This window comes from Lepidochelys olivacea, assembly GCF_965140295.1.
Source record: "Lepidochelys olivacea isolate rLepOli2 genome assembly, chromosome: 3".
NCBI lineage: Eukaryota > Metazoa > Chordata > Testudines > Cheloniidae > Lepidochelys > Lepidochelys olivacea.
The window spans coordinates 13,742,807-13,769,637 of NC_140413.1; the positions used below are offsets into that span (position 1 = coordinate 13,742,807).

A 26,831-nucleotide genomic window follows, 5' to 3' on the forward strand; every position below is an offset into this window, starting at 1 on the left:
TCAATTATCTGGTAGTTAACAACTATGAGCCTCTCCTTTCCCTTAGGTATTACATTATTATACAATACATATAAACAATGCCATTTTAAACTGTTTGGAGATCAGTCACCTGCATCACTATTAAAACACTGATTATTGTTTCTTTGGCAGACTATATCTTTTTTCTATTTCAAAGGCATATCCCCCCCTTTTTTAATTATTCTGAATCTTTATCACATACTGGTCTACAGCTGGTGGGAAATTTTAAAACAAAATGTTTTTGTCATGGGAAAATGACAATTTGTTATAACCAAAGCTTTTAATGTGAAATGGTCTGTTCTGACAAAATTTATGCCAGGGAGTTTTCAGCTGCATGTATAGCCTGGTGATTAAGGCACTCACTTGGTATGTGGGAGACCCAAATTCAAGTCCCTGCTTTGCCTGATTCAAACCAGGGACTCTAATGTCCAAACCACCAGCCTATGGCATTAGTCTCTCTTTGATCCCCTGAATATTATTATTTATACAAAGTGGAACAGCTCCTACTGGCAATTTTGAGAGCAACCCACTACAAAATAGCCCACTTGGTTAGGATAATCATCTGGGATATAGAAGATGCAAGTTCAAGTCAACGCTATGCCTGCTTCAGGCCAGGGACTTGAACCCAGATCTCCCACATCCCTGTTACTTGTTCTGACCAAGTGAGCTTTTGGCTATTCAAGGATGAGTCACTTTCCCTCTCGCCCTCTGGTTTTTCATGAAAATTTTTGAACCGTCTCAGTTTTATCCCAGTGAGGAATGGAACATTCTTCAAAACTCATAAATATTCACAGGATGGGAAAACCGTTACCCACCCTGCTCTATAGTGGGACAGATTCTCATTTACACTAAGGCCCTTTTACTCCAGTCTGAATTTTATACTTCCACACTGATGAGGAGAGGTCCTGGTGTAAAGAGGATTCTGCCCCATTATCTTTCCAATACCAAGACAATGGCCCATGCTCTCTCCTTCAGTTAAACCAGCTCAGTTATGCCCAGTTACTCCATTGACTAGCTAAATTAATTGGTACAGGTGTAGATGAATATCAGATCCACTAACCTTAGAGATTACAGAGAGTTGACACATCTAGTTAAGAGCCTTTGTGGCATGAGTTTATACCATTCACTCTAATTTGTAAGTAAATTTCACAATGTACAACTGTAAAGCAAAGATTTTCAGGCACTTTAAGTACGCAATAGGAGGAAGTAAAAATCAAATACAAACAACGTCTTTTTGCAAGAATGTATGAGAAACCCAGTGTTCTATCCAGTTCAATTAGTTTTTTATAATGCCCTCTGTGATGTTGACTCACCTTACCACAGCAAGAAACAGGTGAGCTATATATCATGCTCCAGTGAAGAAATCCATTCACTTCCACCAACTCTTGAAAGGTGCAGAAGACATTTCCTGTCTTCCCAGAAAGGAAAGGTAAGATTTACATTCCTTTATTTAACATATAGGGAATTTATTCTCAGGTTTTAAAACATAATTTGCTACAAAGAAGGCTGTTGGAAACATTCAGGCACTCAGAGCAATATAATGCCTTGATTTTTTTCAATGAAATGGGGAAGACTAAAAAATAGTCAAAGGTTTAGCAAAAATAAGAAGAGAAAATATGGAAAGAATCAAGAAAAAATGAGAAGTACCCTTTACACTATGTGACTAGGCAACAAAGCAGCAGCTAAGCAGGGGTATTAAATAATAAAACTGGTCCGGTTTCATTTGAAAACAGATGCATTTTTGCTTGAAAAACTTGTTCACGGCCACAAATTTACCAAAAAATCCTCCCATTGTCTAGTTCATAATGAAACGCAGGAAAAATTAATGTTATTAAGAATATTTCTTTAATCTCAAATACTGGGGCAGTCATGCATAATATTACATTTGGAAATAGTAAGGTAAAGTTATAAGATAACAAATGCATGATAACGATACTTTAGAGTCAAACAAACACAGCACCATAAACATGTATTAGCAGGAAAGAAAATGCATGTTTATTACCCCTAAAGATCAGCATTAATCTGTTTAGTGTTAATATATTTTAGAGATTAGGAGCAGATCCTTAGCTAGTAAAAATTAACATAGTTGCATTGCCCGCTGAGGAACTGTCAATGCATAATGAATGCAGATGCCACAGACAGATACAATTATGAGATATTTTGCATGTACATATCAGTATCTGGGGAGCTGAGATTAGAACCTTAGTTGCAAAAAGCACAGGACTAGACCAGTTCAGCTAAAGTAGAAACTCTTTTAATGGTAGCAGTAGGAGGGCCCTTATCCTCTGTGTGCGTGAGCTGCTACAGGACAATGTCACAAGGCCATTATACTACTCGATTGCCAATACCTCTCACTAGATACCTAAACCAAGAGGAGTGCAGGCAGACATTAAGACTGTGTAAGACAAAATGGACCAGTTCCCTAGCTGATACAAATGGGTGTAGCTTCACTGAAGCTGATAGAGATACACCCATTTGCACCACCTGAGGATAGGACCCATTGCTTACTGTGTCATACAAGCAATATGATGAGCAGTGGAGCTGGCTATACAGGGAGAAAAATGCAACCTGCTTTTCCCCCACGCTCTCAGTCAACATGCTCTCTTTGCAAGTAGCTTTACAGACCCTCTTCTGCGGCACATGGAAATGTCAGCTAACCCCATGGTTATTTTAACCAAGAATACATTAAACTAAAACCAACAACCTCCTGCTAAACCAAGCACAAAATTAAGCTAATAACAAATCTACCTGGCATCATGCCCTTAAATGTACTAAGGCTGGGGCTTGGGCAATGGGCCAATGGAAGTGAATTGCAGCCCAGCCACTAGCCCAAGCCAGTTAAACCACAGGTACTTTGAGCCAAGCCTCCAAGCTGATCCTAATGACAATGATAGGGAACAAAGATCACCAGAGATAAATGGGTCCTGGGCCTTACAGGGATTTGAAAATACTCCCGAGCGCTTTTTAAATTGCACCCAGAATGAAACAGAAATGCAGTGTAAGGATTCAAGCACACCTCTCACATGCTAAGAGTTCTGTCCAGTGCAAGAAATGGGCAGCTGCATTCTGCACTGGATAGGGCTATCAGGTGGACCACTAAGGCAGGCCTGCATCTCACCAGCTCATCACTATTCTAGGGCTGATCATTAACCACCTACTCATTGAACATGAATTCAGCAGACATCTGAGTGCTTATTCCTCTCAGTTATTCAGCTAGATTATGACTAACACTATGCATTCACACTGAGGAGAAGGAACCCTTCCTCAGCATTCTCATGTGAGCTACTCAAAGGTTGGGTAGGTGTAGAGGGAGTTACTTACCCACTTACTCCTTCCCCAGAGCAAGTGGAAGGGGAATGGACAGAGACTTAGCTCCTGCCCTTACCCACTGGCCAGAGTCATGAGGAAAGCAGCGAGAGCTGGGAGTAGAAGTTGACATTGGTGCTATAGACCAGCAGCAAATTACTATTCTGAGGAGCAAGGAGACAGCAAGGGAGGAATTGAGGCAGAGAAGGATGTCTCCTAAGGATACTTCTGGGAGCACATGCACCACCCCTTGCTCAGGGTTGTATCTAATGTCACCATCTAGCCCTAAATCTTACCTTTCTTCCATGCAGATGGTTACCTCCCTGCTTTTAATTATAAACTAGGGGCACTGGTGTGAACTAAACCTAAGGGGCTGAATTCAAACTGGGTTTGCACTGGCTTGTGCTGCTGTAACCTCAGGTGCGTGGAATAGAAAGTCTGTTGGGGAGACCTCTATGATACCACATCTTCAGCATCCCCTCCACAATGGGATGGACAGTATGGGCAAGTGCAATCCAGTAAGTAGCTAGGAGTATTGCAAAGGTGGGTAGTACGCATGCTAATTCAGTGCATCCCCTCAGCAGTCTACACAGGGAAGGTTCCTATGGAGCTCTGGCTAGAAACTAAACCTGTCGCCACATAATGAAGGCCCCAAGACAGGGTGGCAGCAGTAGTAATATCTCCCCTTCCTCCATGCAGAGAAATTAGTACCTCCCTCTACTACACTTAACTTAGGCCATTGTGTTTGACCACAGTCTAAAAGAAAACCCACTAGTAGAGGAGCATGTACTGTGAGGAAAACATGGAAAGCTGGTTGGCTCACAGTGCTGATAGAAGTAACAGAGAGAGAAAGAAAGGAGGATTTTTCTCTCTAGTATAAAGACCTGGTGACAAAACCAGTACCTTTCTGATTGAGAAAAACCCTAGATATGTACAGCACATGGGAGCACACTTCTGCTGGAATGTATTATTTAAATAAACAGAAGCTATAGACAGGAAAGAGAACTAAGCAGGTTGTTCTTCCCTTTTCAGAGATGATTCTGCTGGCTGCATTCCTGGGCCTGGCTGCTGTGCTGCAGCCGTCCAGCGGACAGGTAGGACGAGAGCTGGGTGGGAAACGTTTTTCCAACCCCATGAATATTCTGCGATTTCTGAAATTTCTTGTCCTGAAACAGGACGAAAAGTAAAAATTTCAACTATTTTTGCAAACTGAAAGAGAAAAACACATTTGGTTCAAGTCATTCGAAACATTCCACTTCAGTCATTTCAAAGCACTTCACGTTGATTTTGACTATTTTTGGGGGTGGGGGTGAAATTTTAAACCCTGTTAAGTCCCTAAAGCAACACAAGCATTTAACGTGATTTAAGTCCTTAAAATGGCTCAAGTGTTCAAGGCAAACTAAAGGCCAGATCCTCCAAATACTTTCATGATTAACTTTACTCATATAAGTAGTCCTCCCAATGGCAATAGGATTACTCAGGTCAGGCACATTAAGAAACAATCCTAGGATTAGGACCTAAGACCTTTGGCTGAGTGAGGCTGAATGAAAAGTGAAATGACACATACGTGCAGTAATACTGACTGAGCTTAGATGTTCATAATTGGGAAAACTGAGGGTTATAATGAAAACTGTTTTGTAACCTTAGGTATGACATTCACGATCATGAAGAAATACTATAGTACACTAAAAGAAAAGGAGGACTTGTGGCACCTTACAGACTAACAAATTTATTTGAGCATAAGCTTTCGTGAGCTACAGCTCACTTCATTGGATACACTAAAGAACTCAAATTGTTCATGGTATTTTCACAGATGTGAAAGAAGAATTTCAAAATGTCAAAAGCTTCGGCAAAAATTTCCAAACAGATGCTTAATAGTCACATAGCTCCATATAAGAATCTCTTTGCTATATGTCCATGCAGTTCTTAGCACAATGGGATCCTCATCAATGACAAGGGTTCCTAGGAGCAACCACAATGTAAATAAATAAATAATTCTATGTAGTTGTTCCTGTCTTTACCAGCACTAAATATGGCCAAATATACAGTATTTAGAAGAATCTGTCAATCTAAAAAAATCCTAAGATTAGATACTAATATTAGTTTCTCAGTTCTAAATTGTGCTCACCAGGAGCACATATGAAGTAGGGTGCTAGGTAACACAGAATACAGATATCAGAATCTGACCCATAATTTATTAATTAATTATTGATTCATTCTGATTAAATTATTCTTAAAATATTTCATGAACTGATGATGTTTATAAAGACACATTACTTGGAATTGATTCCTAGCTTCACTTATAAAATATTTTTTCACTCACACAACCTATATACCAAAAAACCATTGTACTTTTTTTTTTATTTAGACATCAGGTTTTGCTTCTCTGTCAACTGACAAAGCAGATCAACAAAAGGAGATTGTTGACAAGCACAATGCCCTAAGGAGAGGGGTGATGCCAACTGCTCGCAACATGCTGAGGATGGTAAGATGCATTTTGCAAACTAATCTGTAATGTATACTAATGTTACTAGGTTTCAGAGTAGCAGCCGTGTTAGTCTGTATCTGCAAAAAGAAAAGGAGGACTTGTGGCACCTTAGAGACTAACAAATTTCTTTGAGCATAAGCTTTCGTGAGCTACAGCTCACTTCATCGGATGCATGAAGTTACTAGAGAATATGCAAGGGCAGAGCATTTCAGCCGGCAGAAAACATGCCATTTGAATCTTTTCCCCAATAAGATGTTAGAGAACATGAGTTATCAAGGGAAGGGAGCACCTTGCGGGTGACAAATCTTGCTGCTCATGAACAACATCTCCTTTTCAAGTGAATGGAAAACCCATTAGCTCTGGTCTCCCACGTGCCTTGTGGTATGTTCTCTCTAGCTAGTCACCATGATATCTAGCCACCTAAGGTGTGTAGCTACAGAGCCCCTTCTCCTTTTACTGCCCAAATGAAAGAGAAGGAGTTGTCAAGATTTTAAACACTTTGAAAATGCAATATCCAAGTGTATGTTCTCTTCTACATTCTGCATTACTAAGAGGTGCACATCTGAACACGTAATGTTTCTCGTTTCATTAAGGAATGGAGTCCTGCAGCTGCAGAGAATGCCAAAAGTTGGGCAAATGAATGTACTTTATCCCACAGTCCTGAAAACAGAAGGACAACTAGTAAGTAAAGTGTCAGTTTGAAATGAATAATGCATAATTCAAGCAATTTTCAGATAATATAACCCCATTCATATTTAAGTGGTATTAATGTTTTACTGAATGAATAACATTTATAACAGCGGAGTGTATGGATTCATCTATTCTGCTGTGTGATATTTAGAGTTAAGCAATATTTTTTTAATATAGACGAAATTTCAACATTAAAGAAATAATGAAAAATTTCCAAAAAATTTCACAATTTTTAACTTTGGGGAAAAAAGGGAAAAATTTTCAAATGTTTTTGTTGAGATTTATTTCCTTCCAATCCCCCTCCTCTGACTCCTTATCCCTAAACAGCTCTAACAATTTGAAGAGTATTTTGTATGAAGGTAAAACACTTTTAATAGAGGTCACAGAGTGATGAACAATGCAGTTGTTACTTTGAGATTATTCAAGACTCGACCCAAAACAAAACAATGGACATGAACACTCCTGACACATGAGAAAGTTTGAATCCAGATCCAAATTTAAGCTTTGATTCTGATCTATGTTGCACCAGTTTTACACTGGTGTAATGCCACTGACTTCCATGGAGTTACTCCTAATTTAAGAATCATTGCAAGAAAACCTATTTTCTCAATATTTTCATAACAAACACCAGGGTGGATTAAGAACATAAGCATAGCCATATTGGTTCAGACCAAAAGTCCAACAGCACAGTACCCTGTCTTGCGACAGTGGCCAATGCCAGGTGCCCCAGGGGGAATGAACAGAACAGGTAATCATCCAGTGATCCATTCCCTGCTGCCCACTCCCAGCTTCTGGCAAACAGAGGCTAGGGACACCATCCCTGCCCATGCTGGGTAATAGCCATTGATGGACCTATCCTCCATGAATTTATCTAGTTCTTTTTTGAACCCTGTTGTAGTCTCGGCCTTCAACATCCTCTGGCAAAGAATTCCACAGGTTGTCTGTGGATTGTATGAAGAAATACTTCCTTTTGTTTGTTTTAATCCTGCTGCCTATTAATTTCTTTTGGTGACCCATAGTTCTTGTGTGATGAGGAGGAGTAAATAACACTTCCTTATTTATTTTCTGCACACCAGTCATGATTTTATAGACCTCAATCATAACCCCCTCCGTCTCTTTCACAAGCTGAATAGCCCCTGTCTTATTTATCTCTCCTCTCATACAGAAGCTGTTCCATACCCCTAATCATTTTTGTTGCCCTTTTCTGAATCTTTTCCAATTCCAATATATCTTTTTTGAGATGGGGCGACCACATCTGTACGCAGTATTCAAGATGTGGGCATACCATGGATTTATATAGAGGCAATATGATATTTTCTGTCTTATTCTCTATCCCTTTCTTAATGGTTCCCAACATTCTGTTAGCTTTTTTGATTGCCGCTTCACATTGAGTGGATGTTTTTAGAGAACTATCCACGACTCCAAGATCTCTTTCTTAAGTGGAAACAGCTCATTTAGACCCCATCACTTTATCTGTATTGTTGGAATTTTGTTTTCCATTGTGCATTACTTTGCATTTATCAACAGTGAATTTCATCTGCCATTTTGTTGCCCCGTCACCCAGTTTTGTGAGGTCCTTTTCTAGCTCTTCGCAGTCTGCCTGGGACTTAATTATCTTGAGTAGTTTTGTATCATCTGCAAATTTTGGCACCTCACTGTTTACCCCTTTTTCCAGATCATTTATAAATTTATTGAATAGGATTGGTCTCAGTGCAGACCCCTGGGGGACACAACTATTTACCTCTCTCCATTTTGAAATCTGATAATTTATTCCTACCCTTTGTTGCCTATCTTTTAACCAGTTACCAATTCATGAGAACACCTTCCCTCTTATCCCATGACAGCTTACTTTGCTTAAGAGCCTTTGGTGAGGGACCTTGTCAAAGTCTTTCTGAAAATCTAAGAACACTGTATCCACTGGATCCCCCTTGTCCACATGCTTGTTGACCCCCTCAAAGAATTCTAGTAGATTGGTGAGGCATGATTTCCCTTTATAAAAACCATGTTGACTCTTCCCCAACAAATTATGTTCATCTATGTGTCTGACAATTTTGTTCTTTACTATAGTTTCAAAATACTGAAGTCAGGCTTACTGCCCTGTAATTCCCAGGATCACCTCTGGAGCCCTTTTTAAAAATTAGCATCACAATTAGCTATGCTCCAGTCATTCAGTACAGAAGCTGATTTAAATTATAGGTTAGAGATGACAGTTAGTAGTTCTGCAATCTCACATTTGAGTTTCTTCATAACTTTTGGTGAATAGGATCTGGTCCTGGTGACTTATTACTGTTTAGTTTATCAATTTGTTCCAAAATCTCCTCCAATGATACCTCAATTTGGAACAGTTTGGGAATCTCCCTCACATCCTCAGCCATGAAGCCTGATGCAAAGAATTCATTTAGTTTCTCCACAGTAGCCTTATCGTCCTTGAGTGCTCCTTTAGCATCTCGATTGTCCAGTGGCTCCACCAGTTGTTTAGCATGGAAAAAATTTTGCTATAAATTTTTGAGACTTTGACTAGTTGTTCTTCAAATTCTTTTTTGGCCTTCCTAATTATATTTTTACACTTCATTTGCCAGAGTTTATGCGCCTTTCTATTTTCCTCACAAGGATTTAACTTCCACTTTTTAAAGGATGCCTTTTTGTCTCTCACTGCTTCTTTTACTGGGTTGTTTAGCCATTGTGTCACTTTTTTGGTTCGCTTACTATGGTTTTTAATTTGGGGTATACATTTAAGTTGAGCCTCTATTGTGGTGTCTTTAAAAAGTTTCCATTCAGCTTGTAGATCCTTAACAGTAGCTCCTTGAAATATAGACATAGTTTATGGAGGAAACCAGAAGGCTGGTCCAGTATGAGACTATTCGGGATCTGAATCTTTGAATGCTTATGAGAATCAAAGTTAACCTTTGAACCATTGGGATTTACCCAACACCATTCACTCATGACCTGGAGAGTGACAAAGGGCAACACTGTAGTGTGTGGATGTTCAGGAAATGAAACAAATTCTTCCCACCAGACTTTCCTAGAAATTTCTGAATCTTCTACTGGTTCTATCCACATGATGAAACACTTGTATCTTCTTAAGCCTCTTTCATCAGCTTTTGTGAACGGTTTCCTTTCCATTTTCAGCAGTGGGCTGTGGCGAAAATCTCTACATGTCAACTGCACCCAATTCCTGGTCAGATGCAATTCAAGCCTGGTACAATGAGGTGGAAAATTTCATGTACGGCATTGGACCAACCAAACCAGGTGCAGTGATTGGCCATTATACTCAGGTAGGGACCATAGCATCACTTGTTACATTCATGTTTTAACTGATACATGTTTGACTAAATGATTATCATGGGTAGGAGAAATAACAGCTTCAATATATTTAAAGAAAATAAACACCATGAAGGATAAGAATTATTCCAACAGAGAAAAATTAAAAAAAAAATAAGAATATGGAAATTGTAGACTAAATATTATGACCAACTTCCTCACAGTGAGGTCTATTAAGGGATATGGTGGAAACCCTATGGTTTGGATATTTTAAAACTAGGCTAGAGCAAGCTCCTTAAGTTGTAGGGAACAATACCACATTGGCAGAGGGATAGACTCGATAACCTACTAGATTTTTTTCTTGTGGGTGTAATGTTGTTCTTGCTGTACTGATGGCAAATTAGGTTATAAGTTATTATCTTCCCTTAGCGTTCCTTCAATAACTTCTTCAGACACATACACATTCAGAAATTATAAACTAATCAAGCTAATTCTCCTACAGATTAGGAAGGAAGAATGTGTGAGAGAATTTATTTGTATTTTTTGAATATTTTGGAGGCCCTAAGTTATTACTGGAATGGGGGCGAACCTAGAGAGATAAACATCTCTAGATAAAAAGAAAAGGAGTACTTGTGGCACCTTAGAGACTAACAAATTTATTTGAGCATAAGCTTTCATGAGCTATAGCTCACTTCATCGGGTGCATTCAGTGGAAAATACAGTGGGAAGATGTATATACATAGAGAACATGAAACAATGGGTGTTACCATACACACTGTAACGAGAGTGATCACTTAAGGTGAGCTATTACCAGCAGGAGAGCGGGGGGGCGGAAACCTTTTGTAGTGATAATCAAGGTGGGCCATTTCCAGCAGTTAACAAGAACGTCTGAAGAACAGTGGGAGGGGGCGAATAAACAAGGGGAAATAGTTTTACTTTGTGTAGTGACTCAACCACTCCCAGTCTCTATTCAAGCCTAAGTTAATTGTATCCAATTTGCAAATTAATTCCAATTCAGCAGTCTCTCGTTGGAGTCTGTTTTTTAAGTCTTTTTGTTGAAGAATTGCCACTTTTAGTCCAGAAATCGAGTGACCAGAGAGATTGAAGTGTTCTCCGACTGGTTTTGAATGTTATAATTCTTGATGGCTGATTTGTGTCCATTTATTCTTTTACGTAGAGACTGTCCAGTTTGACCAATGTACATGGCAGAGGGGCATTGCTGGCACATGTTGGCATATATCACATTGGTAGATGTTCAGGTGAACGAGCCTCTGATAGTGTGGCTGATGTGATTAGGCCATATGATGGTGTCCCCCGAATAGTTATGTGGACACAGTTGGCAATGGGCTTTGTTGCAAGGATAGGTTCCTGGGTTAGTGGTTCTGTTGTGTGGTGTGTGGTTGCTGGTATTTGCTTCAGGTTGGGGGGCTGTCTGTAAGCAAGGACTGGCCTGTCTCCCAAGATCTGTGAGAGTGATGGGTCATCCTTCAGGATAGGTTGTAGATCCTTGATGATCCGTTGGAGAGGTTTTAGTTGGGGGCTGAAGGTGATGGCTAGAGACGTTCTGTTATTTTCTTTGTTGGGCCTGTCCTGTAGTAGGTGACTTCTGGGTACTCTTCTGGCTCTGTCAATCTGTTTCTTCACTTCAGCAGGAGGGTACTGTAGTTGTAAGAACATTTGATAGAGATCTTGCTGGTGTTTGTCTCTGTCTCAGGGGTTGGAGAAAATGCGGCTGTATCGTAGAGCTTGGCTGTAGACAATGGATTGTGTGGTGTGGTCTGGGTGAAAGCTGGAGGCATGTAGGTAGGAATAGCGGTCAGTAGGTTTCCAGTATAGGATGGTGTTTATGTGACCATCGCTTATTAGCACCATAGTGTCCAGGAAGTGGATCTCTTGTGTGGACTGGTCCAGGCTGAGGTTGATGGTGGGATGGAAATTGTTGAAATCATGGTGGAATTCCTCAAGGGCTTCTGTTCCATGGGTCCATGGGTCCAAGGGCTTCTGTTCCATGGGTCCATGGGTTCTTTCCCCCCTTTTCTCCCCCCCACTCTCCTGCTTGTAATAGCTCATCTTAAGTGATCACTCTCCTTACAGTGTGTATGGTAGCACCCATTGTTTCATGTTCTCTATGTATATAAATCTCCCCACTGTATTTTCCACTGAATGCACCCGATGAAGTGAGCTGTAGCTCACGAAAGCTTATGCTCAAATAAATTTGTTAGTCTCTAAGGTGCCACAAGTACTCCTTTTCTTTTTGTGAATACAGACTAACATGGCTGCTACTCTGAAACCCATCTCTAGATAGGTTTACAAACCCTGTAGAATCGGATTGTCTTAGACTGCCTGCCCTGAAGGGGCCATTATGACCATCTAGTCTCACCAGCTGTGGGTAACATTGACAGGATATTTTTATCTAGTGAATCCTGAATCTTGCCCAACAGTCTGTGGCTGAACCAGAGTATGTGTTGTTTGTATGTATATGTCTTGATTTAAATATTCCAGGTGACTGAGAATCTACCATGTTGCTTGCGTTTCATTCCCATTACATGCTATAAAGGGTGAATAAGACCATACGAAAACTACTTGCTTGTTTCTGGTTTCTCTCCTACAAGATGTGACTTATATTCTGCCACACTGTGTAATAAGATAATGTGCCCAAATCCAGCTTCATTCAAAACCTTTTAAAATGTATATTTGATATTAAAAATATAGTCTTTCACATTCACTCACGTAGTTACTCTTCTGTCTCCAGGTAGTTTGGTACAAGTCTTACCAGATTGGATGTGCAGTTGCCTTTTGTCCTGAGAGCGAATACAAATACTTTTATGTTTGCCATTACTGCCCTGCGTATGTATTAGCTATAGATTTAATTGATTATTGGAATTCCTTCGTTTTTTAATTAATTAAAATGACCCAGGAAACTTGAAGCTACATTGCAGATTGCATCATAATTTTTAGTGGGTTTATGGTCGGAGGGGCAATTCAGTCATAATGGTGTGCAGAAGCATATGTGCAAATTACATTCTAAAATAAAACAACTCATAAAACCCTTAATAATTTCTCAGTGAGGTCTGCTCTGCTTAAAAATCTAAGCATTCTTTTCTAACTGCTTAGTAAGTGAGAAATACGAGCATCTTCTTTTTATCCAATAACTGCAAGAAGCTTTTCCTGGGGCATGTTATCCAATAACTGCCTCCTGCACAGGAGCAGATTTACCATGAAACAAACTGTGCGGTGGCAGGGGGTCCCCCAAATGCAGGACAAATATCTTACAATCTGCCCCCGAGTCCCGCCTGGTGGTGCAGCAGGGCTCAGGCAGGCAGGCTGCCAGCATGCCATGGCCCGTGGCCCCACGCCGCTCCCGGAAACGGCCAGCTGCTGGAACGTCTCTGCACGCCCCTGACGGGGGGGAGGTGGCTCCGCGCACAGCACCCACCCCAGGCAGCGCACGGAGACCCGCTGTCCCCCACCCACCCCAGGGGTGTGCAGAGACATGCCAGCAGCAACGCAGTATGGCTAAGGTGGCTCCCTGCCTGCTCTGCCTCCCTCCCTCCACACTGCTTCACTCCTGGAAGCAGCCAGCATGTCCCTGCAGCCCCTGGAGGGGGGGGGAGGTGTCTCCACGCGCTGCCCCCACCCTGAGCTCTGACTCCGCAGCTCCCATTGGCCGGGAATCGCTAGGAGCTGCTGCCGGGGGGTGGGGGGGTGCCGGTCACTTTGGGAGCCATGCCACCCAAGAGAAGCACTGCCCTCCTGCCCCCTCCCACACCCCAACACCCTGCCCCATCCCAGAGCCTTCACCCAAACTTCCTCCCAGACCCCAAACTCCTCCTCCCCTCCCACACCCCAATCCCCTGTCCCACCCCAGAGCCCAACCCCTCACCTCCCACACCCAAACTCTCTCCCAGAGTCTGCACCCCACACCCCCTCCTGCATCCCAAGCCCCAGCCCAGAGCCTGCACTGTGCACTCCTTACCCCTTCTCACACTCCAACCCCCTGCCCCAGCCCAGAGCCCACATCCAGCACCCAAACTTCCTCCCAGAGCCGTACCCCTGCACCCCCTCCTGTACCCCTACCCTCTGCCCCAGTCAAGGTACCTCACTTTATTTTCATTTACTTCCCATTACTTATACTATAGGAGGAGGATGAAAAAAAAGAATAAAAAGTGTGGGGGGGAGCTAAGAGAGAATGTTATTTTTCTTGGCTGGGTCCTGAGGGGAGCCCCCCCACCCCAAAATGAAGTGCGCCCAGGGCCCCACTAACTCTAAATCCGCCACTGCCCGCAGCATTCATTGTACCTGCCTCTGAAGTAAGCTGCGCTGGTCGCTGCGAGCCCTCTGATCAGGATGGCACATGAACACTTGCAAGTATTGTAAGCAATCAATCGTTAACGATAAAGCCAAGGGGTGAGAGTTTCAAAGAAATGCAGGGGTTTGGCTACACATCTTTGATTCATATTAAGAGTTACACTTTGACATTTGAAATTGTGATTTGATACACACCAGACTAAGGGTGTGTCTACCCTGCAATGGCACCTGTGCTAGTTTTATTCTAGCTCGCTTGCAAAAGTAATAGTAAGCGTGCATCAAAACAGGCATCAGCCCAGGCTGGATAAGCCTGCCTGACCCCTCTAGGCACAGGCTCACTTGAGCAGCCTGTGCCCAAGCCTACCCCAAGACGTCTTCACTGATTTGCAGCCTGGTAGCAGGATTAGAGCTTGTGAGGGGATGTCTGCACAACCTGCTAATCACACCCATTCCTGCAATGTAAATGAAGATGTGTGTTGTAGACTGGCTTTACATTTTATGCTGTTTAATTTTACCTTTTCAGGGGGAATATCAATTCCTTAAAAACACCTTACAAATCAGGAGCCGCGTGTGGAGATTGCCCCAATGCTTGTAACAATGGACTATGCAGTAAGTTTTAGCAATTTGAAGTATTAATAAGTGACAACTTTGCCACTGCAAAACAATGTTTAATTCCCTTGGCGGGAAGGCTTTGGGAAATTATCAATTCAAAAACCATGGCTCCAGAGCCAGACTGCAATGCCCTTACACACGCTCATTGCTAAAAGAAAAGGAGTACTTGTGGCACCTTAGAGACTAACCTTTTCTTTTTGCGAATACAGACTAAAACGGCTGCTACTCTGAAACAGCTCATTGCTAAGCATGCCATGTTTGAAAATGAGCATGTGTCGGGGCTCGTGTAAGGGCTTCTGATGGGGGACTGGTATGTCTGGGGAATGTCATTGTGTCATCATGTCCCCCTCAAGAGAGAAGACTGAGGGGGACATAGTCTGCAAAGATGTGCAATTTTGTTATAAAGGAGATGGCGATCAATTGTTTTGCACATCCCTCCAGGGTAGGACAAGAACTAATTGGCTTAGTTTACAGTAAGGGAGATTTAGATATCAGGAAAATCTTTCTAACTATAAGGATAGTTAAGCACAGGAACAGGTTGGAATTCCCATCATTGGAAGTTTGTTTGTTTTTAAGACTAGGCTAGATTAACTTGTCAGGGATGGCCTAGGAATATTTATTTCTGCCTCAGCATTGGAGCAGATGACCTCTCAAGGTCCATTCTGGCCCTGCATTTCTGTGATTTTGTACTGAATAGGACTTCATACCATTAGCCTGATTTATTATTTGTATTGCGATAGCACTTAGGAGCCACTGTCATGGACCAGGACTCCGTTGTGCTAGGCACTACATAAATAGATAATGAATATTCCAACTGAAATCAGTGAGATAACTTGTGGAGTACGCTTCTGCTTAATATGAGCCAGGAGATCACCATTAACTCTGCCTCTTCCCCACCTCCCCCCCCCCCCAAAAAAAAAAAGAAAGAAAGAAAAAGGAGCTTTTGAAAACATTTAAAACATTTAACACCTACAATGGCAAGAGCAAGTTCCCACCAGGGTTTTAGACCAAATTAGTTGTCCAGTCCAAGTGGAGTAATGGCAATTTCCTACTTCTCATTCTGGGTAATAACCTTTGAGCCCCAGTGTGGAACTTTTACTCACCCTGGTGAGCTCTTACTTATGCAAGTAGCTCCGTTGGCTTCAGTGGGACTGAGTAAGTGCTCCTCCACCCGAGTGAGCATTGCACATTCTAGCCCTGGGTGTTTTATATACCAGACCCTTTGCCCGTGAGCAACAAGTTCCTTCTAAGCTTGCCATGGTGCCTCTCTAACGACAGCAAAGCTGCCTCATGGTGTGCGAGAACAAGCTGGCTGAATGACCGAGTCTCTAGTCTGTAATGTCTCCTCATATGCCTCCCCAGGCAGAGAGAGGCGGCTCTCATCCCCCTCTCTCATATGGTAGACTGTCAGGGCCTTTTGCTAACAACCAAAGCCACTTGGATTTGTACTGCTGAGTGTATAGAAAAACCTGCAGTGGATTTTGCAGTTGTAACTTCCAAGACACACATACGGACAGATGGTGGAACTCCTGGAGGCAGGCACAATAGTCCTGGGAGTAAAGGGACAGTATGGCTGCTGTCACCCTGTGAAATGATGCAGACAGCACACCCCACTGAATGTGCACAGAGGAGAATGGGGCCATTGCTCTGCCCTCCATTCAGCTCCTCTACTCATTTTGGGGTGACTAGCACCATCACACTGAGTCACTGAATTCCTGAAAGATGGAACTTATCCATGTGCAGAGGGTCATCACAAACCCGATGCCCCATTAAGGACCCACGAGTTGCTATTTTCATGGGCTAAGTTGGACTGTAATGTGGCACTGGCCTTGCACTGACCGTCAACACAGGGATGGATTTCACCCTGAGCTCAAAGTGAGATTGTGCCAAGCCCCGGGACAAACGTGCAAGGGAAGTAGGACAGTTCCTTATGACATCTTCCTCCTGGATGACTGGGCTGATATATTGATACAGTCCACAGAATACACTAGGTTTGCAAATCTGGATAACTCATTCCTGGGACAAAAATGCTACTGGGAAATAAAGGACAGAGAACAGATCCTGTCTTTTTAAAATGAAACCAGCCTCCAAACCTGACTTCTCCTTATTGTAATGGTATTGTAATAAGCTGTATTAAAGCAAAAAACATTGCTCCACCTAATAAAATGCCTTGAATTAAGTAAACAATATTTCTGTGGCCAGTTAGACTTTTAGAACCTTACTGGGGAATAAGTAAAACTGTGCTGAAAAAAATACAGTGAAAAATGTTTATTTTGTCAAAATATGCTTTAACAAGAGGAAAAACAGCCTACACTGTTTCCTTTAATATCTAATCTCATGATGTGTTTCATTTTCAGCCAATCCTTGTACGTATGTGGACACATACTCAAACTGTCCTGATTTAGCAAAGAACTATGGATGTGAACACTCCATGATCAAGAAATACTGTCTTGCCGCCTGCCATTGCACCACTGAAATAAAATAACAGCCTCGGATTCCGCCCTTCATGGAAATTCTTCTTTTTAATGAGAGCACCTTTTAGAAAATCAGGGTACCATCTTGCAGCCCTCATGTGTGTAGTCCTAGTGACTTCAATAGGGCTACTCATCTGAGTGTAGGATCTTGCCATTCAATTTAGGTTCTTATCCTACTTTAATTCTTTGTTTTAAAATGTTGTAGATTTTTCTTCTTTGCTTGAAATTCAGCATCTGACATGCTAGACTTATATCATATTCAATGACTGAGATTTCTTCTCCATCAATAGCAACTACACTCTCTACAAAATACTATTTAAAGTACTATCTATCTAAAGATCAGTTCCTGCCAAGATATACATGTATAGTCCTTATTCTGTAAGTAATCCCATTGATACAATGGGCCAGACATAGAATCATAGAATATCAGGGTTGGAAGGGACCTCAGGAGGTCATCTAGTCCAACCCCCTGCTCAAAAGCAGGACCCATCCCCACTTAAATCATCCCAGCCAGGGCTTTGTCAAGCCTGACCTTCAAAACTTCTAAGGAAGGAGATTCCACCACCTCCCTAGGCAACGCATTCCAGTGTTTCACCACCCTCCTAGTGAAAAAGTTTTTCCTAATATCCAACCTAAACCTCCCCCACTGCAACTTGAGACCATTACTCCTTGTCCTGTCCTCTTCCACCACTGAGAATACATCTCCATCTTCATTCATGTGGAGAGTCACCTTACTGCACAAGCATTCCCGCTAGTTGCAACAGGAATACAAGGGTTGTAAGGTCTTAATCAATAGGAGTAAGGGTAGCAGAACTGTTCCCACTAAAAGTACTGAGGGCTGGATTCTGCCACACTTGATCACATGGAGTAGTACCTTACTCTGCAAATAACCCTGTGGACTGCATTGCAAGGAGGACATCAGAATTTGGTTCACTTAGATTAATTGGACTACTCCTAGTATAGGATACTACCCAGCATGAATAAGACTGCCAAAATCTGACCCTCAGTGAAAAAGGGCTGTTGGAACAATGGCATCAATAAGTCTATTCTTGAAAGTAATTACCACGCAAGGAAGGAAGGATTATGAGATAGGGAAATGTTCTTCTAATAACAAATAGAGAGCTGTCACCTGAGTTACTTTTAAATTGTCATTTCTGTATTACTCATTACATTACTCGTTCAATATTGCACAATTTGTTTTGGCTTTTATTACTTTTGCCTCATGTAAAATACTGTTTCACCAGGTTCCCTGGAGTGCAAGTCTTTATCACAATTCTTTGTCCGTATAGCCTTGGTGCTGCAATCAGTGTTTGACTGATATTCCTGGAAACACTGCAGAAGATCTGTAACACACAGTTATATTTTGAAGAGGTGAAGTTTCTCGGGTAGAAAAAGTCAAAGAATGTAGACATCAGAGAAGCAATTCTAGTCCAAGTAACAACAAATAGACAAAAAGTTCTGCGGCTCACAAAGGGCCAAGTCGAATGAATAAAGACTATTCATGTAAGGAGGTGGAATTTCACTAAGAATGAATTTGCCCTTCTCTCTCCTTCTTACATTCAGTCTGGAATCCGGTTTCCTCCCACCTCACTATCACAGAGAGGGAGTGTTATAGATAATACACAACAATTGTCTCTGAGCTTTGGGAAAGAGCTGTTGCATTGGGCATTCAGCAGAGAGTGGATAACAATGAACCCACAGTTCCCATAGCATCCCTTTAGTTCTCCATAACACGACTTCTCCTTTAGGCACTCTGCCATGCAGGGCACCTCTATAGCTTTAAAAGCCTTGATTCACCAGAGTACTTAGGCAGAGTTGAACTTTAAGTGCAAGCTTATGTAAGCAAATGCTTATAGTTGAGCACATGGTTAAGTGTTTTGCTGAATCAGGGCCAAAAGCATGAGTAGTGAATAAACCATTCATTCATTTTACACCTGCCAAAAAAGTATTACATACGGATATGAAGAACATCCAAAGTTACAATTAATACAGTTTAGAAGGGATATTAAACCTTGTGCTTCAGGGATAAGCTAAATTCCAACTATGAGAGACAAGAATGAGAGCTAATGTGGGAAAAAGGGGATTGCAGGGTTCTTACACCTTCCTCTGGATTAGCTGGTACTGGGCACTCTCGGAGACAGGATTCTGAATTAGATGGACCCCTGGTCTGGTCCAGTTTGGCACTCCCTAGGTTACCCATTGCACAAGTGATACCATATATGGAATGTGACTTCCTCTCTAAAACCTTATGCTGGCTTGTTGGCTCCTGTCTTAAAATACAGTTGTCGTCAGATGTTGGCTGCATGTGCGTGTGTTTTCTCTGCGTGATGTCCTGGCTCTGCACAGATAGTTGGCACAGCAGACCTTGATCAATCCGCCTGTTACCCGCACAAAATTCTCTTGTAATTCACACATTCAAGGGCACCCACCTTTACCCAGTTCCTAGGGCTCAAGGCGTAACCCTCTTAATTTAGGCACCATCACCCTTTCCCAGTTCATAGGGCTCCGGGCAAAAAGCACCTAACTTTACCCCTCCATGGGCTCTGGGCTCTACTCCTCTGTGGCCTCCGGGCAAACACCCTTTCCCTGTGGACTCAGGACTTAATCTTTTGCAGGTTTACGGGGTCTTTTACCAGTGAAAGAGCCTTACACAGTAATATACTACATAACCTCTATTTATTAACAATCACCAAAAACAGAATGCACACTCTACACATTCAGTGCTCTCCACTCCCAATAAGACAGATGAACTTTTCTTGATGGCCAGTCAGGATCAGGTCCATCTGGGGGACTCCAGTTTCTGCACGGTGTCATTGGCAGAGTGTTGCGGTCTGGCAGCTCTGATCTTTGGGGCTGTGTACTGGAGCTGGTTACCAAAGAACTTCCTTTTGAACCCCAGTTTATATAGTGAAATTTGAGTTCTGCTTTGCTATACCTTAACCAATCATTATACTGAAACCTATCTAACCAATCCTAACATAGTGTAACAAAATTCTTTAACTGATTATATCCCACTACTCTAATTAACTTACACCTAGCAAAATTAATTATACAGCAGACAGACACAATTAAAGAACCAGACAGAGACCATACAGGTAAACAATAGGGAAGTGGGGACCATAATGACAAAACAATAAAGAAACGAGGATTTCACAACCACAACTATTGATACATGATTTCTTGACAGACAGCATGCTATCAAACTAAGTTTTCTTTAAACATCTTAAGATCTATTTCTTTATCTGGTGATAGTGGGTGCCATTAGGATGAGGTGTCCTTCTTAACAGCCTGATATTATATTGTTTTACTGTAATTTAGATGGAATGTGAGGATATGACTTCCTGCTTCCTAGCTAATGGCTGCTGCTTGGCTGCTCTTTTAATCTGGCTGCAGATGAAGGCCTTAGGCCTTACAATATGGCCGCAGACAAAGGCCTTATCCTTACATGCCCAATAAAACCACAGACCCGATTTAGTAGCGAAGGCAACCAGCCAGGTTTATTGTTAACGAAGCAAGGACCTAGTATCCCTTAGTCTCTACAGGACCACTAACATATGTATGCCTGTCACAATGGACCAGCTCAGTCAGTGGTGGGACTTTCCACTGCCTCCTAGCCTGGCCAAAGACACTTCCCGAGACTCCATTTTATACACCAATACAAACAAGTTATGTATTGCCCCTCTTACATGGGTAGTTACCACCCTCTACTATGTACATGTGGGTTCAAGCAAAACATCTCTATCCATCACACCGTCCTCCTAACCTTATCTTTAGGTCAGCATGTTCCTGTTATCTTTGGGAAATGTGTCTGCACCATACTTGGTATCAGGGTGTTCTGGTACCACTCTTCTGGAATGTGTTTGCATGAGTGTCCTATGCCTCGTACTGTGTGTGTTTTTGCAATACCAGCCCTGTTCTTGCCAGGCTCTGTGAGCTTGCAAGCCGGCATGTTTTATACCAGGGCCTGCCTTCTGCTTACAGCCTGACTTTTGCTAACTTCACTTTATATCAGCAAAGCTTGACCACTACTTTAGTTCGGGCCTTAGGCCTCACACTGGGCTTCTCATACACAGGGGCAGTGAGTTTTATGGGTCTATTGTGCCCGGGCTCCAGCAAATTCAGGGCCCCAGGGGCACAGCTCCACCAATGTTCGGGGTCTCTCCCCCGGACCCACCTGCCGCCCCCCCCGTGCGCCTCCCCCAAGCGTCCCTGCCGGCCCTGGGATGGCTGCCCTGCAGCTCCGCACTGTGCTCCCTCACCAGCCACTGCCAGCTACAAGGGAGCAGTGCCCAGGGCAGGCTGAGGCGGCTACCAGGGCCGGCCTTTGACCAGGTGATAAGGGCAGTTGCCCAGGGTGATGTGCTGATGGGGACGCATTTGATACATCCCACATGATCTTACCTGCAGCCAGCCAGCTGGGCTTAAGGACGGGAAGTGCTCCTGCCAGCCTACCCAGGGTCAGGGTGGGAGAGAAAAAAAATCACACATCCAAGCTGTAGCTTGAGGTACTCACTCTCAGGTAACTCCTCTGGTGGGAGCAGCAGCAGGGACGGGTGCCCGGGGGGATGCTCCCCACTCTCCCAGGACAGAGGGCCCCCTGTAGAAACCATGGGGAGTGGGGGGGGGCAGGCTGGGCTCAGTCCCGACCTGATGTCTGGGATGGGCGGCTGAGGTTGGTGCAGGGTGGGGGGGAGGGCGGGGGTTGAAAGAGGAGTGTGTGTGCAGCTTGTCTCTGTGTGCTCCGGTTGACTGGGGGCTTGGAGAAGCCCTGTGATCTGGTTGTGTGATATTGTAGCGCAGGTTTGGGTCCATCCCCACTTAGAATCATAGAATCATAGAATATCAGGGTTGGAAGGGACCTCAGGAGGTCATCTAGTCCAACCCCCTGCTCAAAGCAGGACCAATCCCCAACTAAATCATCCCAGCCAGGGCTTTGTCAAGCCTGACCTTAAAAACTTCTAAGGAAGGAGATTCCACCACCTCCCTAGGTAACGCATTCCAGTGTTTCACCACCCTCCTAGTGAAAAAGTTTTTCCTAATATCCAACCTAAACCTCCCCCACTGCAACTTGAGACCATTACTCCTTGTCCTGTCTTCTTCTACCACTGAGAATAGTCTAGAACCATCCTCTTTGGAACCACCTCTCAGGTAGTTGAAAGCAGCTATCAAATCCCCCCTCATTCTTCTCTTCCGCAGACTAAACAATCCCAGTTCAGCCTCTCCTCATAAGTCATGTGTTCCAGTCCCCTAATCATTTTTGTTGCCCTCCGCTGGACTCTTTCCAATTTTTCCACATCCTTCTTGTAGTGTGGGGCCCAAAACTGGACATAGTACTCCAGATGAGGCCTCACCACTGTCGAATAGAGGGGAACGATCACGTCCCTCGATCTGCTGGCAATGCCCCTACATATACATCCCAAAATGCCATTGGCCTTCTTGGCAACAAGGGCACACCGTTGACTCATATCCAGCTTCTCGTCCACTGTAACCCCTAGGTCTTTTTCTGCAGAACTGCTGCCTAGCCATTCGGTCCCTAGTTTGTAGCGGTGCATGGGATTCTTCCGTCCTAAGTGCAGGACTCTGCACTTGTCCTTGTTGAACCTCATCAGATTTCTTTTGGCCCAATCCTCCAATTTGTCTAGGTCCCTCTGTATCCTATCCCTCCCCTCCAGCGTATCTACCTCTCCTCCCAGTTTAGTGTCATCTTCTCTTCCCCTTCCCCACTAAGAGCCCCACTTGCCCAGGAAAGGGCTTACTCATTCCTCTGGCACTGCTGGTAGGACTGGAGTGCACATTTAGCTCCACACAGTGAGCATCATGCTAACCAGGGGCGCTGCTGCAGCCTACCTGCTCCAATCCCATCCCTTCCCTGTGACCCACAGGGGGGCATGAACTGGGTCACGTTACCCCTCCTCTCCAGTTTTCTGCTAGGGTTTGCCTGCCGAGCTCTCCCGCTCCCTCCCCTGCTTGCTGGAAGCAGCCTGGGACCAGGACGGGAGAGGTAAACAAACAGCAGGTGAACCAAATAGCTGGGAGCCTGGGAGCACTCGGGAGGAAGGGCTGATGCTTCAGCTCTGCAGGGAGAGGTTAGGTAGGGGAGGAAGGAAGGAACTGCTGCTTCCCCATAGGGGAACTGTGGGCAAGGGGGAGAGCTGGGCTGCCTTGGGGGGGGGGGGGTATGACACTCGAGCTGTTGGGGGGGGTGAACCTTTAAATTGTGCCCCCCATCAGCAGCTGCAGGTCCTGTCCTCCCTGCTCCCCTGGCTCAGAAGCTTCACTCACTTGGTCCCGGGGGGGGGGGGGGGGGCGCTGCTGTCTCCCCAGAGTCAGGCAGGCGGGTGCATAGGAGATAAATGAGTGTGACTGAGATCAGCTCCCCCATGTGCCTCCTTCCCCCTCCCTCCCCATCTGAGCAGGAATGGGAATGGGAGTCTCAGTGGGTGGTGTCTGCCTGCCTGCTGTGACTTCCTTGAAACCCATTTACCTTTCATTCAGTCCCTGATTGCTTACTCACACCCTCATGCTCTCTTTTTTTAACTGTTTCTGTTTCCACTACAAGTTGTACTTAACAGTATAATGAGATTCCTTGGGGCAGGGCCTTGTCTAAGATGTTGGGCACAGGGTTGTGTACATTTCTATACTGCATCAAGATTTAGAATAAGGAAACTCCTTTCTTTACTCCCATCTTAATCCCATATCCTGCAAACCTCATTCATCCTTTGGAAGTCAGTGGGGTTCCTGCTCTTAGGGCACGTCTACACTGGCAGAGTTACAGCGCCATCAGTTACACTGCCTCAGAGAGCGCTGAAGGGAAACCGCTGTTGTGCGTTCACACTGTCGGCTGCCTGCACAATAGCGTGTTCACACTTGCAACACTTGCAGCGGCATTCGGAGCAGTGCACTCTGGGCAGCTATCCCACAGAGCACCTCTTTCTCTTCTGCCGCTAAGACTTGTGGGAAGGCGGAGGGGGTTGTGGGGCATCCTGGGTCCTGACCCAATGCCCTGTGATGCATTGCTTCACATCCCAGCAACTCCTGTGCTTCTGTCCACATTTGCAGCCATCTTTCAACCATTTGTGTACTGCGCGCCCTGCCTCTTTGAGCTGCAGGAATGGATCCTGAACTGGTGACCAGTATGCTGCTCGCTCTGACCAACACGTCACAAGTGTCAGTGGAGTTATTCCTTAAACTACAAAGGCAAGAGGAGAGTGACACTGATCTCGCCACACGTAGTAGCTATGACACGAGAATGCCTCTGACATTCACGGAGGTGCTGACCACAGTGGAACGCCGCTTTTGAGCTCGGAAAACAAGCACTGAGTGGTGGGATCACATCATGATGCTTGTCTGGGATGACAAGCAGTAACTGCAGAACTTTTGCATAAGGAAAGCCACATTCACGGGACTGTGTGATGAGCTCGCCCCAGCCCTGCGCCGCAAGGACACAAGAATGAGAGCTGCCCTGCTGCTGGAGAAGCACGTGATGATTGCACTGTGGAAGCTAGCTACTTCAGACTGCTACGGATCGGTTGCTAATCACTTTGGAGTGGGAAACTCTACTGTTGGACTTGTGTTGACGGGAGTGTGCAGGGCCATTAATCTCATTCTGCTCCGAAAGACAGTGACTCTGGGCAATGTGTGTGACATTTTAGATAGCTTTGCACAAGTGGGCTTTCCTAACTGCAGAGGGGCAATAGATGGCATGCACATTCCACTTCTGGCACCAGATCACCTAGCCACCGAGTTCATTAATCGCAAGGGGTATTTCTCAGTGGTTCTCCAGGCACCTGTGGATCACCGTGGGCGTTTCACAGACATTAACGCAGGCTGGCCCGCATCTTTCAGAACGCTGGTCTGTTCAGGGAGCTGCAAGCAGGGACTTTCTTCCCGGACCAGAAGATCACAGTAGGGCAGTGATTCCTAAACTTTAACAACCGACAAACCCCTTTCATGAAAATAGCAAATCTTGTGAAACCCCTCCTAAAAATGAATATTTCCAGGGATTTTCTCCCTTACCTGACCATAAATTATAGAAGCAGTGATCTTGGAAATAATTTGGGTTTTTTATAACATGCTTATTATACACTATATATTATTACATTATTATTTATCATTACATTATTAATTTTATTACATTACGAAAATGGCAACACTCTTCCAAGATTTCACTTTTGTAGCTCAGATCACTTTGATTAAACCTCCTACATGTTTCATCAAGGAGTACCAGATGTGCAACAGTATGAAGGTATTTAAGAAGCCAACTCAAATAAGGTTTCAGAGTAGCAGCCGTGTTAGTCTGTATTCACAAAAAGAAAAGGAGGACTTGTAGCACCTTAGAGACTAACCAATTTATTTGAGCATAAGCTTTCGTGAGCTACAGCTCACTTCATCGGATGCATTCAGTGGAAAATACAGTGGGGAGATTTATATACATAGAGAACATGAAACAATGGGTGTTACCATACACACTGTAACCAGAGTGATCACTTAAGATGAGCTATTACCAGCAGGAGGGGGGGGGGCGCGGGGGAAACTTTTGTAGTGATAATCAAGGTGGGCCATTTCCAGCAGTAAACAAGAACATCTGAAGAACAGTGGGAGGGGGCGAATAAACAAGGGGAAATAGTTTTACTTTGTGTAATGACTCAACCACTCCCAGTCTCTATTCAAGCCTAAGTTAATTGTATCCAATTTGCAAATTAATTCCAATTCAGCAGTCTCTCATTGGAGTCTGTTTTTTAAGTCTTTTTGTTGAAGAATTGCCACTTTTAGGTCAGAAATCGAGTGACCAGAGAGATTGAAGTGTTCTCCGACTGGTTTATGAATGGTTTCAGAGTAACAGCCGTGTTAGTCTGTATTCGCAAAAAGAAAAGGAGTACTTGTGGCACCTTAGAGACTAACCAATTTATTTGAGCATGAGCTTTCAGCAGGTGTGTATTGTAGTTGTAAGAATGCTTGACAGAGATCTTGTAGCCGTTTGTCTCTGTCTGTGGGGTTGGCGCAAATGCGGTTCTATCGTAGAGCTTGGCTGTAGACAATGGATCGTGTGGTGTGGTCTGGGTGAAAGCTGGAGGCATGTAGGTAGGAATAGCGGTCAGTAGGTTTCCGGTATAGGTAAATAAATAAAGGGAATAAATAAATAGGGAACTCAAATAAAGAGTTCCTCCCTCAAGCATTCAGGTCTTGAGCAGTCCAGTCAAACAATGCATGACTAAAAGCTTAAACTTGTTCTTCATAATAATTTTTAAAACAATACTAGCAGCCTATTTAATTTTAGAAACAGCAAAAAATATCCACCTCCCTTTCCAGTTCTCCTAAGGAGTCTTGAAGTTTAAATCTCCTCAGTGTGATAGATGCACATGCTTTGATCTGCATAGCTCTTGGAAGTCTGGAACCACTGGAGAAAGATAAAGTCTCAGGTCTGAGTCTGCTTCTGGATTTGGTTTTCAGATGTGCACACGAGGAAAACACTTTCTCGCATAAGTATGTTGTTGAAAATGGTAACAAAAGTATAGTAGCTTTTTCTACCAGCAGGGGGTACTTGTTTCTTAAACTCAGCCAAAAGTTGATCAATGACAGACTTCTGAAACTCCTTTTCAGTTCGTCATCACAGGAGATCTTAGTCAATGTTTCCTTTTCCTCAGTGCTCAATATCTGAGTTGAGAAAGTGGTAT

At 43.6% G+C, this 26,831-nt stretch overlaps 1 protein-coding gene across 1 annotated transcript; it reads left to right on the top strand.

Moving 5' to 3' along the window:
- The first annotated feature begins 1,357 nt into the window (after positions 1 to 1,357).
- LOC311517779 (cysteine-rich venom protein-like) lies at positions 1,358 to 17,296 on the top strand. The gene is made up of 8 exons (XM_084622934.1): positions 1,358 to 1,447; positions 4,357 to 4,418; positions 5,693 to 5,809; positions 6,406 to 6,493; positions 9,632 to 9,777; positions 12,516 to 12,610; positions 14,595 to 14,680; positions 17,041 to 17,296. Exons 2-8 carry the CDS (start codon positions 4,359 to 4,361, stop codon positions 17,166 to 17,168), a joined length of 720 nt encoding a protein of 239 aa, XP_084479060.1. The 5' UTR covers positions 1,358 to 1,447; positions 4,357 to 4,358; the 3' UTR covers positions 17,169 to 17,296.
- The last annotated feature ends 9,535 nt before the right edge of the window (positions 17,297 to 26,831 follow it).

Bases quoted from the DNA above. Each gene is read 5' to 3' on its own strand.
- LOC311517779 (XM_084622934.1), top strand. From the start codon at position 4,359: ATGATTCTGCTGGCTGCATTCCTGGGCCTGGCTGCTGTGCTGCAGCCG. The intron at 6,494-9,631 runs GTAAGTAAAGTG...TTCCATTTTCAG, and splicing joins TGAAAACAGAAGGACAACTA to CAGTGGGCTGTGGCGAAAAT. The intron at 9,778-12,515 runs GTAGGGACCATA...TTCTGTCTCCAG, and splicing joins TGATTGGCCATTATACTCAG to GTAGTTTGGTACAAGTCTTA.